The sequence below is a fragment of the Arctopsyche grandis genome, chromosome 11 (genome assembly GCF_051622035.1).
Source record: "Arctopsyche grandis isolate Sample6627 chromosome 11, ASM5162203v2, whole genome shotgun sequence".
Classification (NCBI taxonomy): domain Eukaryota; kingdom Metazoa; phylum Arthropoda; class Insecta; order Trichoptera; family Hydropsychidae; genus Arctopsyche; species Arctopsyche grandis.
Genome location: NC_135365.1, coordinates 6440930 through 6455546, shown reverse-complemented (window position 1 = coordinate 6455546; position 14617 = coordinate 6440930). Strand labels below are relative to the sequence as shown.

The following is a 14617-nucleotide window of genomic DNA, read 5'->3' as shown; positions in this document are numbered from 1 at the left end:
CGATAAATTTTCGACCAAAAGATTGCTTGACTTGATGACAGTTCGTCACTTGGGATTATATTGTTCTACGCCTAATCTCGTCAAGTTGCTTCACTATGTACGCGGTCTAAATCTAGAAAAATGGAAAATTAAGTAACAATGTAATCCAGGGATTGCCTAAATACACAATAATAGTGGATTATAAAATACAGATAAGGCGATTAACGGTATGAGTTAATAGAAATCTTTGCGCCCTGCGCCGGATTTGACAATTTCATTATTTTTCTTTAAATTTATCATACATGTAGTAGTGGTTTTACCCGAGGTCAACGAGAGGTAAATCGAGGTCAACACAGAGCTCGAACACAGAAACCTCTTGATGATTAGTATTAACGCATCCACTGAGCTATACTGCTGGCTATCAGTCTAATCTTAAGCATATTAATATTTTCACTGGCTCTTAGTTTAATGTGTACATTTTTAACATTTGTGGGCCCTGTGCAATTTATTTTCTTTATCGGTAAATAAGAACTTAAAATATTGTTTTATATCTACATACATACAGTGAGCGACAAAAATAGGTACGCACATAGATTTCGGACAAACAGCGCTAAACAAACCTCTCTACCTGCCGTAAACAATGAGACCCCAACCTTTTTTTTTTTTACACAACTCTATGTACCGTTGGTACAAAGATTTACAAAGCTGATGGTCAATTCCCTATTTAGTTTCGCGTTAACTTTGGTTGCAATAACATCGCATCAGAAAAATGTCGTCCGCACGCCAAATGTCGACCGATGAAAAAGCGGTAATTTTGGCTCTTACGAAAGAGCGAATCGCGTATCGAGAGATTGCTCGTCGGGTGGGGTTCAGTGAAGGTTCTGTGAGAAAATTCATCAAAAAATACAGTGATGCAGGATTATTAACAAGGGCTCCAGGATCTGGAAGGAAGTCAAAATTGATGGAACGTGAAAATCGTGTCATAAAACGTGCTGCTCTTCAAGATCAATTTATTACTGCTTCTAAAATCAGGGATGAGGTTTACACTTCAACATCCACAGCAGTACATACCCGTATGATCCAAAGGAAGCTGAATAAATTAGGGTTTAGAGCGATCAAATTCGCGAAAAAGCCACTTTTGGCGGTTTCAATGAAGAAAAAGCAGTTGAAATGGGCCAAGGACAAGAAGAATTGGATATCAGAGGACTGGTACAGGGTGGTGTTCTCAGATGAATCTAATTGGAATCTTATTGGATCAGATGGGAAGACCACAGTTCGCCGTAGAAGTGGAGAATGTTTTCACGCAAGTTGTGTTTCGCGACCGCGAAGCATTCCCCGTATGTCATGATATGGGGGTGCATTACAGGATATGGAATTGGAGTGCTAGAGTTCGTCCGAGGGTCCATGAATGCCATCCAATACAAAAACACGATAAGGGAACGTGTTTTACCCACCATCGAAGCACTCACAGAATTCGTCGCTGAACCAATATTTCAGGACGACTCTTTACCTTGTCATCGAGCTCGTTCTGTAAGTTATCTAACCGTTTTTCTATCTTTAATTTGTTTTTTTATGTGGTAAATATCATCGACTTGTTTTAGATAACCAATTATAATGAAAGTTTGGGAATTAAATCCCTTACCTGGCCCGGGAACAGTCCAGACCTGAACATTATCGAAAATTTATGGGCGATTTTGAAGAGGAAAGTAAGAGCCCGCAATCCAAAAACGCTTCAGGAGCTGGAAAACATAATAACGGAGACATGGGAAAAGGATATTTTCCCAGATGTTATAAAAAAATTGTTTTATTCTATGCCCAGAAGAATTGAGGCAGTAATCAAAAACAAAGGGGGAATTACTAAATATTAAGCTTTATTTTATTTATATATTATTGTTTTATGTATATATTATTAAAAGGAAACATTTAAAAAATTTATACCGTGAAAACCGCTTTAAATTAAATTAAAAACGCTCGAAGAACTGCCAATACTTTTTTCCCAACTTTGTCCATTTCGTAAATAATTCCAATATCTCAATAAATACATCAATATAATTAATAATTTGTCTTGTTTTATTATCTTAATGATCCTAGTCATGATTTCAGAAACTTTTAAATCAAAAATATTGCGATATATACGAATAAAATGAAATTTTGCTACATTCAATTTGCAAAAATGCATTTACATTCAAAACGTGATCAATGATCGATACTGTCAAAACTTAAGGCCATAGCTCTTCACGTTAACAATACTCCATTGATACTTCGAACCGAACCATCAGGCAAAAGCTAATCTGCGTCTCGTCATTACTTGCGAATGCAATTTACATTGTCTTCATCTTTCATCATCTTCATCGAATTCATAAACGAAAGTACTTTTAGTACTGTAATTTGACTCTCTATAGCTATTTACGAAACCAATAGAGTTTCAAAAAAGAAAGCAAAAATTTACATATAAAAAGCATCGCAAAATTGGGCCTTTAAAACCCAGACATTAATTCTCCAGACTATAAACGAAGATAAAACTCTTTGAAGACGAGATAAAAAGAACAAAGTATAGACGAAACCGTAAAGGTTCATGAACTCGACAAAAGTTCCAAAAGAAAAAAAAATGACACCCACTTGAAAGGTTTAAAACCTGTCAGGTCATTCGTACTTGAGATCGACGTCGATAAAACATATATAAATACGTGGCGTGAGATTTAATCAAGTCACAGCATGAACACTGATGATAATTGATACGAGTGCATTTTGAAACGCGACAAAAATGGAAAGCACGTAAGTTCATGAAAATCTAATTGAGTACGCGTTAACCTTCCCCGTAACTTTTCCTTTCGTCACGTTCGAATCTGGATTTAGCCAAACATCATCGATCAATTTGCCAAATGTATAGTGGAGTCAAAACGATCCATTTTAACTTTAATCTCGGACCCACGTCAGGAGAAAATATACGCACGTTATTTGACACTTTGAAAAGTTTTAAAACTATCAAAACGTTAAGGTTGGCATTCACGAGAGGTTGCCGGGTTTATATCCCTGGGTTTTCCTTGATTTAAAAAACATATTTCGAGTATTTCTGTAGTGCTGCCAGTCAGATTTAATTTATGAAACGGTTCCTCGTCCAATTGGAAAAATCATCCTACCTACTATTTGTCACCATAATTTGAATTTCATTAATGAATCTTTAAATGTCTATATGTTCAAGTTTAATACCATAGGTGTAGCTAGAGGCAACCTGTAGTGGCACCATGGGAAAATAGACTAGTGATTAGCATATAGAACAAAATGGTCACGGGTTCAAATCCTACTGGTTTCTGCCAGAGTTTTCCAATTTATCTGATTTTCATTGAAACGGTTCCAACAAATTGACAACTTTACATAATTTCTTGCAAAATCGCGAGATTTCAGCAATCTAGAATTGTGCTGAATTGTATAAAATGCTGCAAATTTACAAATTTGACCATAAATGTCTCTGCGGATGTTAATTGATATGTACTTACTGAATTTCACAAAATGCATGTTTAAAAATGCTGCAAATAATCATAGATGTCTCTGTGGGTATTGATTGATATGTATTTTTACTTTGTATAGTACTAGTAATACTTATATTAAATAAAAGAAAGGCTCATTAGGGTTACCTGTGAAGCCTTCCTGGTATAAATTAAAAATAAATATAAAATTGGGTCCATCGGCTATGCTGCCTTTCCCAGGTCTTATTGTACACTAGTGTTGTGCCGGTTGTTTTCAACGGGTGGTTTCACATACATCGCTTCCATTTTTATATATATTATTATTAGTCTTAAGTGTGTTAAATCAGTGAGATTATTCTCAATCGATCTTCCAAGTGTCCCACTCTAACCCAACGGCGCAGATTATTAGAAATGCAACGATTCTTGACACGTCCAATGGCATGAAGTTTCACTTCAAAAAATTTTAAAACTAATATTACGTCCTATCCATTATTATATTCCTTACAACGAATTCAACTATGGATATAGATTCACGCAACTGATTGTATTATGATAAAAACCTTCATCTATTGGCAGACAAGTTGCTCGTCTCTAAAAAAAAAAACCACTACGTCAGACGAAGCTTGTCAGTTTCTTTTCTCTGCAAACCAAAATGATTTTTTTGAGCCCATCATAACCAAAGCTAATAATAATTAACGGACAGAGAATAAGAACGTTAAATAAATAACCTTTTCTTGTGCAATTGTGTGTTAAAAATGTTCAGGATAAAATTCAAGGACGCGTCTTGGATTGTGCGGGTATCTGGTCAATTTTTCCAATTCCTTAGGCAATATTTCCTTTTCCGTCTGACGGCCTTAAATGTATAAATTATCGAAACGAAATTTTACGACTGAGTGAATAAGTTTTCTTCCTTCACGTGAAAATATAAAATACAAAATATTATGTGTACAGGAGATGGATGCTTTGAAAACTAAATTTTGACGTATTGTGGTAACAGGTGGTATGCAAATTGCTTGCGAAATATAACTGGCATGTTGCCTACACTGTAAGGTTTTAATCGGATACCTCATAATCGTGTATTTGCGTTTGCATACAGACGGTTCGATTAATGTACTCAAGTCACAATAGATTGGATTTTAATTAGATATCTTGAGAAACGCTCAAATGAGGATTTTATACGGTTTTATAAGAATAATAAATAATTTGCATTTGTATAATGGTCTTCATACAAAAACACTACAGATAGAAGTCAAAAGAGTACAAAAAAGTACGCACACTATCGGTCAAATGTCCGGGTACATTTTTGTTTACATAAATATTTTATTATGTAATACACATCAAAAACTTTTTTTTTAATATGATCAGAGTGTATTATGTAACGTTTTAAATACATAAAATAAAAATATAAATTTTAATTAAAAAAAAATTAAATTTATAACAACAAAAATCCATTAACTAAAAATTTGCGTAAATAGCATTTTACAATAATGACAATAAAAAGCGTGAACGGACTCGTTGCTATACATTTTATAAAATTTTGCAGATCTTTCACCGATTTCAATTGTTATTTCTTCTTCGACGTATCCAATTCATTCACTTTATACATATTTAGAAGAAATATATAAACGTATGAAATTAGGATGGAGTGCATTTGTACGAATAAATGTTTTTAAATCAAAAATACCACTCTTCCTGAAGAAAAAGATCTTCGATCAATGCGTTTTACCAGTGATGACGTATGTATGTGAAACTTGAAAATTGAACTCCAATGCACTCAAAGAAATATGGAATACGCTGCATGCTCGGCATAACGAGGAAGCGGAATACGTTGGTGAGAAGTATCATAGTGGATAGAGTATATACATTAAAATGCCAATGAGCGGGCCACGTGGCTAGAAGAATGGACGAAAAGTGGATAAAAGAAGCGTTAGAATGGTACCCAAGAGAATTCAAAAGAGTAAAAGAAAGACCGCAGGGAAGATATGTATATGATATTAGGAAAATGTGTGGGGTGAGATGGATGAGAGTTACGCAAAACAGAGAAAAGTGGAAGCGTGTTGGAGAGACCTTCATCCAGCAGTGGATGGTGAGTGGCTCTAGCCAATGATGATAATACATATATAAGAATTATACTATATGAGTGTCCCAGATTCTTTTTTTTTTAACTCTTTGCACTCGAATGTCGCTATAGCGGCGGCATTTAGGTTTGCAGTATTTCTCGAATACCGCCACTGCGGCGGCATTCGAGCATATTACGTTAGTGTCATTTATACTTTAATTAATTACTCTAAATCTTTGAATTTCAAGAAAGACAATTTTAACATGAATCCATAAAAATAAGTTAATAATTCGTATTAACATAAAATGTGTTACTTAGGTGCAATGTTGCAATATTTTACGGGTCATAAAATTTGAAATTTGAGTCCATGCCACTCGCCATCAATACACAGTGTCTTATTTTTTTGGTTTGTGTTTTGAAGGCTCCACTGGCAAGAAATTATCAAAAAAAAAAATTATGGCTATTAACCATATGTGCATGTGTTTTCGTCAATAAAATTAAAATAATTTTTTTTTATTATTTTTACTTAAAACAAAAAAAAAACAAAATTACTGAAAAACGTTTCGACTATACGGTATTAATTTTACGGTATGTACCTAAAAAAATTTTGAGTGAAAAAGGTTATCTTACGTCAATTATTATCAACTCCTTTTTAAAACTAATACGAGTTTTTTGAAGGAATATGAACAAAGAAAAAAAAATTTCTTTTAGCATATTTTCATTTTGGCACGTTTTCATTTCACATCCTTTATTGATTAAGATCAATATACCAAACGACTGTATATTTCAATTGATTCATACTTAGATGGAAACTTTGATCAATATTCATATATTTTACACTCCTGATTTATTCATATTATGCCATTTTGAAAATCAATAAACAAGCGAAGCGCTTGCTATCTTCATCGAGCCGAACAATGCATAAAAAGCACAGACCCGTTGCTTGTTTTTCCTGAGATAAATCTTCCGGGGGAGGATTTTTATTGTCATTATTATGTGTATGTATGTATATTTTGGCGGTAGAATTTATGTATAGTGGCCGACACTCGGAAGGGTCTATTTCGGTTTTTAGTCACCCGGTCTTCGGATGCGGAATGCGATATCTTAAAATAAAGCGTGAGTGATATTAAACGATATCCAACGACATAATATTCCGAGTCTATTTCCAACTCGCTCGTGTCCCCAACTTTGTAAACTTTTAGTCAAACTTTGTATTTTGAATGGTGCGATTTTATTTCACAGAGAAAGTGCCGATCGTCGTTGCCGGTTCGAAAGTTCCTCAGGTTTGGTTTTTAGACGTGGGCTTTTGTCGCAACGAAACCAAAGAAATGTATGCAAGTCCAGTTTGAAGAATGCTAATCCGCATTCCCGTGACTTAATATATCGGTTTGTGAGAATTGTGTTGGTCGGGTTTTTATTGTCTTCTTTCTACTTTCGACATACATACATATGTATATATTTTTAAATTTAAATTTTATATGTTGTATATATTTATATACCAAGAAGGCCAACAGGTAAGCTCCAATGCGCTTTCCTGGCCAATTACAAACATCAATAAACAATTATATTTACACAGTATCATAGAGATAGAGTAGGTAGCATTTTATAATATCAGCAAATTCGAGATACTATGTATATGTAGAATTTAGATTTGAATTAATTGAAACATTTAAGTTGTTACTAGTGTTATATTACTTGCAATGCATATGTACGATATATTATATAACAGTTATTAAATTTAGTTTGGTATTTTGGTTGTAGGCTTTAAGTAACAATTTGCTATTAAATAAATAAATTAAATAAACAAGTACCGATTCCAAATGAAATGTAGTTATTAAAATGTATTATATTTTATTTGAAAAACTTAAAAGCAATTATATTTTACAATATGTAAAAAATATATTATAATAAAACATGATAAATAATATATTATACATAGAAAACTACAAAATATGTAGACATTCTCGCCAAACTGGGCTTATGTTATATTTTGACCCTTATCCGACTTACCTACTTTAATCCTGCTAGCATCTTTATCCATGAATTTGATAAGATAATTTTCTTTCAGATAAAAAATACAATTTTGAATAATTTCTGTAAAACAAACCTAGATGCTTTCTTTTTCTTTAATCGAAATAAAAAAAAGCAAACCAATTAAAAAATTCATTAACAGAAAAAGATAAAATTAAATTACGTCATTCATTTACGAATTGAAACATATCGAAAATCAGTATGTTTTTCAATATTTTTTTAAAATAATTAAGAGGTTTTAAGCTACGAAAATCGTTGTATTTTTTACGATTTCCATTTAATACTTTCCATAAGGCAACGGGAAATTGAGTTCTTATGGAGAAAAGCTTCACAGTCACATTGAATTAGACTCAAAATCAAATATGAATTAGAATGATGACATGAAAAATTAGTTTCCATTACCATGTTTTGAATAAAAAGTATATTACATATAAACATTTGTACCAATTTAATGTAACAATTAATCCATTTACCTTAGTAGCCATTTTGCGTATTTTAATGTAGTGAAATCCTAATCAAACTTATTTACAACCACGCACGTGGTACACAACAAACAGATAATAACAACAAAACAATATCAATCACACCGTCAAACGAATGTTAAACTTGAATGGAAAACCATCAACACTGAGCACATTTTTCAAAACCAAACTTTCAAACCGGACTCCCGTGTGTATCAAAAACCGAGAACAATTGGATAAGATTAACGCGCGCCCGGTGCAATAGTCCGCTGCGGACTGTCGAACGCACGGCACTGAACGGCAAAGTACTAAGAGAGCGAGAGAAAGAGTGGGAACGAGACAGAGCCACAGCGCAAGCAAATCTCGACCGAACGGACACCTGTTGGTCGCATGTGTATCGCTAGAAGGAGATGTCGGGAGAGATGGATGAAAATTTAGTCGTCGATGAAGAAATAAATTTAATTCAAACCCCAACATTTGACGCCGAATTATCGAGAGGTTAAAGCGGGAAAATGCGTTATCAAAAAAGGCAGTGAATACACGCACTGCATACGCCACCATTAATTTTCCTTTAATTTGTTTTTGAAAGCTATGTATGTGTATAACGAATTGTATCTTAAAAAGGATATTACTCTATTTTTTTTATTTATTTATATAATTTTAGCTATCTAGCTAATTTAAAAAATACATTCTTTAGAGGGCTGGACACCAGCGCCTTGTCCATATAAACGTATTGCACTTTTCCCTTCATCAATTATGGCACTAAAGAAATTATTCTTTAATATGCTATGGAAATCCACCATAGGCATCTTTTTATTTTTTGATTGGTTATTTTTTATAGGAGCTAAGAGCCACCAAACATCTATAAAATCGCCTCGTTTTTACACCCACGAAAAGATTCCAGCGTCCTAATTTAACGGTTGATTTTTAAAAAAATACGAAGACACAAACATAGAAAATATCTTTCTCATACCGATGATGAAATTTTTTTTTAAATTGGTCCAGTTTCAAATCATTTTGAAATGTAAAAAACTCGAAATTTGCGAGACATTTATGACAAATTTGCATTTTTATAAGAATCAGCGAAATTTCAGATGCTGAAAACTCGAAAATTGCGAGATACTGGTAAAGATTGCCAATTTATTGGAACCGCTTTTATGAAAATCAGATAAATTGGTAAACTCTGACAGGAAACGATCGTTCTAGAGTCATTAACCAAGGTCTGGTCAGCAGCAACCAGTGGGACGCGAACCCGAGACCATTATATTATGTTCGAAAGCTTACATATATGCTAACCACTAGTCCACGCTGCTGGCTAGACAAGATTAGAGACAAGAGGATGACATTAGCAGAGATCGGCGGACAAATTTCTTTTGCCCACAAAAATGATTCACTTTTGTACTATTGTCCTACAAAGCAAAAAATTTCTTTTGCCCACAAAAATGGTTCACTTTTGTACTATTGTCCTACAAAGCAAAAAAGAAGATTGACAATAGTGAACAATTTTTTGTGGGCAAAAAAACATATCCGCCGACCTCTGGACATTAGTGCAATATTTGCTTATGCATACAGATGCACTCTGACCGAGTCGAATACCTTCATTTTATATATGCACACACCCGGTTAGTACCCTAAGGTGTGACGGATCGATTTCACAATGGAATCCAATCTAATACTCAAAGTCTCATCAAATTTTCAAGTACATATTTTTGAACACATAAATATATAAAGGTCTATTCATACTAGCATAGCACGTACCGGCAACTTCAAGTAATCAGCACGTACGGAAAGTATATTTTGGTACATTCTATCAAAATCGCGGCTATTTATACCGCTGCCATTTAATGATAATATGCTTTTCACGTCTTCGCTCCAATAAACTGTCACACCCAAATATTGAGCTCTTTATTTATTAATTTTTGCATTTGCAAATTGAGTGGCTTTTATTGCACTTTTGAAAATATTTGCACATTGATGATAGTTCACCCAAAACGTCATTCAAAATCGTTATCGAGACGCGAATTTGAGGATCTTTCAGCATTTTTAAGCAATATTTATTGATTGGATCATTATGTTTGAGCAATAATCTATTATGACAATATAATTACGCACGAAAGCGCTAACTTTGACATGCCTCGATAGCCACCTAACTTCATAAATTGGTCGAAATGAAAAAATTTCACTCTCCATAACTTTGGATAAGTCTTCAAATTAAGAATGTGCAACATTTAGTGAGCGGAATAAAATCTTTGTAATGGTTTAGGGCATTTGAACAAAACTAAAATTTGGCAAAGGAAACTATCGTACGGACTGCGCGGGGGATGGAAAATTAGCCAGATTTTGGTAGGTGTGCCAAACTACAAGCACAAATTTCGTGCACTTGGCAACTAGTTGTTTATAGTTAACCAGGCGCTTTGATCAGTGGTTAGCATGTAATGCTTTCAATTGTGTGGTCACCGGTTCTATTCTTGGTGTAAGCTGCTGGCCAAACCCTGTATATGTATATGACTCCAACGTCAATAGTTTCTTACTAGATTTGCCGATTTGTATAAATACTGCAAATTTATCCGTAGATGTCTCTGTGAATGTTAATCGAAGTTTGTATTTGCCTTGTATAATACTGTTACGTACGCCGTGGATTGAGCGAATTGTACTTAGACCAACGGATATCTGTTATCGGTTAACTAAATGCATGCACTTACTTCCAAAGATTATATCTGGACTCTTGCATTTATCTTGGAGTGCATTTAGGCTAAACAATGACCGTTATTAGTTATTTCTCAGAATCGGTACGGGGAGACCCAATATCGTGGAAAATACATATCCGAATACGTGACTATACAACAGGTAAACAGATTAGGCGTCCTGAGAGATCTACCCTTTATAAAGCGGTACGTAGGCGATATCATGTCATTCTGGATTGAACACTAGCAATACGTGTAACTCCTTAATCATCAATAAATGCTGTGAAACGACTGTTGGCTTTTTTACTTGGATCCTCCACCCACCCCTACGCAACAATACTTACAACACTTCTGTATAATGTTTGAATAATAATACATAAATGTATATAAAAACGGACGCCATGTATGTGGATACGTTTGTGACGGACGCGTATAGACACAGCCAATCAGAGTCACAGAGGCGCACAGCCAATCAGAGTCAAGTGGTCGAAGAGACGCGGGGAAATGGGGGGGTGGAGCGTCTGACATGTGCGACGTCAGGCCGAGCGACGGGAGCACACACACACACACACACACGCGCACAGTCATTCATCATTTCAAACGGGTGAACGGGTTGAATCGGCGAGCGTATAATGCGCGCAATCAACTTTTTACGATTAATATATTTATAAATAACATATTACTTTATTTTAATTCGTATATCAATTCCTTTCCAAAACCACCCGTTGAAATCACCGGGCACAGCACTAGTAAATATATCATTTTTATAGCACACTCGACGAGTTGGAGCAACTTGTTAGACAAATGATCATGATTGATTGAATACAAATAAAATAAATATAAAGACCTCAAGCATGGCTGGGTGATATCATTAATTTGTAACAGTCGAAGTGTTAAGGATTGTACACATAATGGTAATTTGATTATTAATCACATTGCGATCGTCCAAAAGACAATTTTTGCCATGAAAATCGCGAATACGGAATATTTGGCACTCGAGTTCTCGTTAGTATGATAGTTATCATTAGTACGATGGACTTTTCGGTTGCGAGATTTTCCGTTATAGACATTTTAGCGACTTTTGGGCGAGCGCTTTGTGACCAATAATCACCGAACCACACATAATATGTACATATGTATGTAGCTATAGATAAAATAAAAATTTGGGAATTACCTACAAACGCGTAACTATATTATACAAAAACCAAATTGACAAACAGGCGATAATTGGATTTTCATCTGAGAGATGAGCAAACACTTCAAGGAAAAATTTGCAAAAAAAAAAATATGTAATATAATAATAACGAGACGCAAATCTTTATAGCTTCCGGCACATTTTTTCCTTATATATGTATGTACAGTAAAAATATTAAATTTCTCACGTATCTCCAAATAGCGCACAGCGACCTCTTTCAATTCCTCCAGGCGATAAGAGTGTAGGAGGGAAAGAAGCCTTTCCAATTTAACCCCCCCACAAACCAGTTTTTTTACCCACTCGGCTTTCCACAACCCCGAGAAAATAAGCACACAAATAAAAACGAAAATATTTGAACATCTATTGAAATAAAATTTTAAAAATCAACACTTACATACGATACATACATAATTCTATTATTTTTTTTCTGCTGTATATTTATTTATTTACATATTAGCCACAATGACATTACAGAATATGCGTCACTCTGACCAGACATATGTATGTATAAGCATAATACAAATAATATGTATAAGAAAATTAGTGAGATATCTATGTTATAGATAATAAATTTTTGAAACCATATTCAAATAGTGGTGACATTGTGGGTAGGATGGTTTGTGCTAATTTGATGGAGAAGCCGCTTCAATAATGAAATCAGACAAATTGGCAAACTCTGATAGGAAACGACCGACTTGGAGTCACAAAAGTCTGACCAGCAGCATTAAAGATTATACTCAGAATAAATTCTTCTCAATCTCGATCAGCTCACGGGATTGAACCTAGCGACCTATCGGTACTTAGTATCGACCACCAAGCTATGTATGCTGCTGGCTAAATTTTGGCTAAATGTAAATGTTGATGTAAAATCTAAAATAAATAATATATACATACATACATACATTTTACATACGTATGAAATATGTATGTATGTAGACGTTTAAAAGCGACGACAAATCTATCAAAGTCAACAATAAGCACCGCTGGGAAAGCTTCTGTGAAAAAATCCAATTTACCACAAGCTTGAGACATTTTAGATAAGTGCTTGCATAAATTGGATAGAATATAATATCATTAAAAAATATGTACATATATAACAGTAAAATACATATGTACAAATATGTACAATGAATCAACCTCACACGAATGATTAAACTGACCTTCATAATTCATTTGCCAGAGTGGTGAAATTTCAAATTATTATCACGAGTGAAAGATATACATACATAGTGTAAGAATATACTTCATTTTCAAGAAAAATAAAAATATGATATGACCAATGATTATCACTTGATATGCTATATAATCCGTTAACAAAACAATTAACAAACGTTCACCACTTTTAGTATACTTAATCATCACTTAATTAGTTGAGTCGCGTCGCGTCATCTGCAGTTCTGATTGTATGTAAATAAAAGTAATCTATGTATTTCAATTGATAAACAACTTTTTGTTTATTGTTTATTACTTAAACCAGTGCATTCAACTTAGCCCACAGTTAATTGCTGATCTGACAATTTTGCGAATAAGGCTTGAAGAAAATTTGAACTCGATAAATATTGTAACGTGGAGATTTGTCTACCACTAGTTGATAGCACTGACCGCCTTATCGCGCCAAAAAGTCTTCAGCCAATCAGTAAGCTGTATACGACAGCCAATAAGGTCTCACGACTCATCGACAAATCAGCTCTTTGTGCTAAGAGTACACGTTGTGTATAAATAGTCGGCGGATTTATTCCGTGATTCATTCGGAACTGGCTGGTCGAAGATGGAACAATAACCCCCGATCTTGGAAACGCAACAATATGTACACATAAATAGGTATATATATATATAATAGCATATGTAATTAAATAATTATCTTGTATTTATCTATCTGACAATGACAACATTTTAAAAATAAATCTATATACAAAATGCTAATTTGTCCTGCTGATTGTTCGTACAGACGTTACACCGACAATACAATTTTTTTTCAATTGTGTTCACTTTCTATCAATTGATTGAATACGTACACCTGGCTACTAGTAGTAGTCAACCAGCAGCGTGGACTAGTGGTTAGCATATTATGCTTTAGAGCGGGATGGTCACGGTTCGATTCCTACTAGTAGCTGTTGTCCAGACATTAGTTTGTGACCCCAGGTCGATCGTTTCTTTTTAGAGTTTGCCAATTTTTCTGATATTAATAGAAACGGTTCCTGTAAATTGGCATTTCCTTTCCAATCGCTCTTGCAAATCGCAAGCTATTCAGCGTCTTGAGGTTCGGCGATTTCTATAATAAAATTCTGCAAAAATTTCTCCATAGATGTCACTGTGGATGATGTTTATTTGAATTCGCATTGAATAAAAATGCTTGTATTAATTGTGTTATTGTATTGTATCTGTATTAGTAGACTCGTCACTTTGTAGCGACCTGTAAAGGCGAGTGAGTGTACATGTTCGATTCAAATAAAAAAGGTAAGTTTTCGAATTGGCAACACTTTCTAGCGACAGCCAATTTGACAGCTAACAGCTGATTTTTAATCAGTTTGGTTTTCCATTTCACCATAAATAGACTCAAGCCAGAACAGTGATTAAACACATTTGGATTATTTTCTGCGGGGATATGTGAAGCGGTTAGTCTACACCGATAAACCAGAGACGATGGAATACTTGAAAGCTAACATTCGCCGCCCTATTGCCGATATACAGCCCCAACTGCTCGAAAGAGGTTGAAAATTGAACTTCCAGATTGCGCTTTA

At 34.3% G+C, this 14617-nt stretch overlaps 1 protein-coding gene across 3 annotated transcripts in view; it reads right to left on the bottom strand.

Annotated features, from left to right (window-relative positions):
- Window positions 1-14617, bottom strand: part of Pka-R1 (protein kinase, cAMP-dependent, regulatory subunit type 1) — a 128030-nt gene that overhangs the window by 82346 nt on the left and 31067 nt on the right. Inside the window, exon 1 of one of the 3 annotated variants that reach the window (XM_077440785.1) lies at window positions 8010-8299. The exons of the other annotated variants lie outside the window; for them this stretch is intronic. Coding sequence (XP_077296911.1) covers window positions 8010-8021 — 12 coding nt within the window. The 5' untranslated portion in view covers window positions 8022-8299. Of the gene's footprint in view, window positions 1-8009; window positions 8300-14617 lie in introns of those variants that run through there. 3 annotated transcript variants of the gene reach the window in all.